General features: G+C 38.1%; 1 protein-coding gene across 2 annotated transcripts in view; it reads right to left on the bottom strand.

Annotated features, from left to right (window-relative positions):
* egfl6 (EGF-like-domain, multiple 6) overlaps window positions 1-1419 on the bottom strand; it is a 15042-nt gene extending 13623 nt beyond the window's left edge. For both annotated transcript variants that reach the window (XM_014018672.1, XM_014018673.1), the window contains exon 1: window positions 1072-1419. In XM_014018672.1, coding sequence (XP_013874126.1) covers window positions 1072-1145 — 74 coding nt within the window. In that variant the 5' untranslated portion in view covers window positions 1146-1419. The remainder of the gene's footprint in view (window positions 1-1071) is intronic.
* Window positions 1420-2737: the final 1318 nt, after the last annotated feature.

The following is a 2737-nucleotide window of genomic DNA, read 5'->3' as shown; positions in this document are numbered from 1 at the left end:
TGCCACAAATTCTCCTAAATCACTCGTACGCACAATTTAAGAACAAATCTGTGCGTACGAACGGTTCTTGCATGAGGCCCAATGTTTCTGCACTCCTAGAGACTCCAAGTACAACGAAATGTATTTAATGATTAAAATGTATTTAATGATTAAAAAAGTGGATTTTGCATRTGTTCCCCTTAAGCTCTCCCAAAGCTGACTCTCTTTTTAAAAATCTCTTTTTAAAATCAAGGCTCTGAAAACAAAGTCATATAAAGTGTCTCCTCACAGGCTTGTTGGGTGATAGAAGTGAGGCTCCCTGTGGAGCRACAGCCAGCTGACAGGAAGGAAAGGAAAACACAAACCAGATGCTCCGCACAGTCATACCCAATGCACAACTCAAATTCACCTTGAACTTTTTGAGAGTCTTGTTACTCTACTGAGATGCAAATCTAGTGTTATTCTAAGCTGTGGTTAAGGAGTTAGCATTACAACTGAAATAACCTGGAGTAAACACAGATTGCATTGCAGGAAGTGTATTTTTAGCTTGCCAAATAAATCAGGTGAATCTCATGTTAAAAACGACCATTTCTCAGCATCATTATGTTCACGTTTAGGTCCAGAACTAAATTTCAATATTCCTGATGTTTTGCTGTTGTGGGAGTTTAAATACTAAAAGCAGCTTGGGCTCCGCTGGGACTGGAGGAATCTGAGACTTGACAGAAATTAACAGGAATAGCCCAGAGAGAAGCGACCCCAAAGTGTGACAGGTGCTCTTTGCTTATTAACAGTTGCTGTGCCAGATTTAGCAGACGCATATACATCCTCTGCCGGAGCAGCCAGGGCATATACATCAAAACAACAGATACTTATATAAAGATTTTAAGTACACAATTCAATAAAAAGCAATATATTCTTAAAGCTTCCTTTAGAAATGGAAATAAGAAGATTCTCTATTTGACTCCCTGCAAGTTTCTTGTGGAGACACCTGAAATCAAATTTGAACATTTAAGTTTTCTGTTTTAACTAAATATCCAAGCAAGGTTTGGACTTGCTGCAGATGGGCTCTATTGCCCTGTTTGACTGACTTACCTGTACGTTTCTGTGCTGCCAGAGGAGATGTAGAGCAGGAGAAGAAACCCACCGATCAAAGTAAGCAGCTGCATGTCTGACACTGTGAGCAGCCGGGCTGCTTTGATTCCCAGGAGGCTGACTTTGGTCTGGGAGCTCTGATTATTCCTGCCAGGGCTTTACGCTCATTAAATATCTTAGACAGGAGCAGGTCTCACTGAAGCTTTCACACAAGGTGTGTGTCATGTATGTGTTCAGTACACAAAGCGTCTTCTGAGGAGTTGAAACAATCTCCTTTTCCCTTTTTTCCTTTGCTGCAGCTACACTCTGTCTCCCATAATTTGCTTCCTCTTCTTCCCCTCGCTGAAATTCCAGAGGTGGGTTGACACTCTGAAATGGCACCGAGGCAGATGACTTTTTGGGGGTGGGGATTTTGCGTGGGGGTTCTCCTTTCTTCCACTAGAAACATTTGAGGAAACAGAGGGAAATAATTTATTTTGTTTAAGAATGTTAAACAGAAGGGAAAGCATTTAAGCTTACACATGTTAAAGTCAGAGGAACCCATTTCTAGTTTTCCAGTTCAGTGTTAAAATAAACCTTGCATACATTCACACATTTGYATGCTTCGTGATTCAACCTTTTCAAATTATTAGCTGTAAGCATGGAGCTTATGCAAACATGCAGAGGCCTGCAGCACTCTGAAGTGCTGATCACAGGTAGCAAATTAAGCTCTGCTATCTCTTACATGTTCATTTCCAGTTCAAACATTAATAAATTAAATGAGTTTGCACACCTTCAAAGTCGACTCATACAGTGGACTCCACTAGTTCCTCTACAATAGAGCAGATCATATTTCATGAGAGCAAATATAGTATTTTTGTTGAAAAATCTTCTTTTACGTTTGCCCATTTTTGCTGCCAGTTTACGATTCGTTTAATTTTCATGACGATGCAGGAAAACAAGCTCATGTGCTTATCTGAAAATTGCAAATGGAAGCCTAAAATGAGAGGGAAGTCTGTGGTTTAATAGAGCAAGCAGAGGATTATTTTACCAGACATTCAGCTCATACTCACTCCTGAAGGGTTGAGTTTCATAAAATCTGCTTGTTTCTCCTTATTTGTTACAGTAACAAGTATTTTTACATGTTTTCCATTAACTTTCTTTCAGGATTGTGAACTCTAGAAAAAAAGACGTCTTTATGTGCTGAATGTACAGAAATTAGAACTAATTTGCGTTATTTTTATGTGCCGCATGTTTCACTGATAAAGGCTACTAAAACGTTAATCATGGTGGCAGCTCATTGTCAGTACTAATACAACACATACTACTTTAATTATCTGCCAAATATCTGTTTCATCTGGCAAAAACCAATCATCCTGACAAATTGCTTGTTAAAATATTGCAACAAGTCACTTAACAAAGAGCCTCAGAAAACTGTTTATATACATTTTTCAATTTATGACTACTATGTAACCTTTTTTGTAACATAGGGCCAAATATAAGTGATTCTATTTAAAGTTATTTGAATTTTGCAGCTTTTCTAAACAATTTATTTGACATTTTACGAGTACCGACTCTTACTTTAGGAACCATTGCTCCACTCCACAGGAAGTATAATTTAGAAATACGTACATGTTTAATTATGTTTAACATAAAAGGAAAAAAAAATTGTATAGGTCCTCTGGAC

The sequence above is a fragment of the Austrofundulus limnaeus genome, unplaced genomic scaffold (assembly GCF_001266775.1).
Source record: "Austrofundulus limnaeus strain Quisiro unplaced genomic scaffold, Austrofundulus_limnaeus-1.0 Scaffold199, whole genome shotgun sequence".
Taxonomy (NCBI): Eukaryota; Metazoa; Chordata; class Actinopteri; order Cyprinodontiformes; family Rivulidae; genus Austrofundulus; species Austrofundulus limnaeus.
The sequence above is the reverse complement of the archived record's forward strand: the minus strand, read 5'-3'. Positions and strand labels throughout refer to the sequence as shown.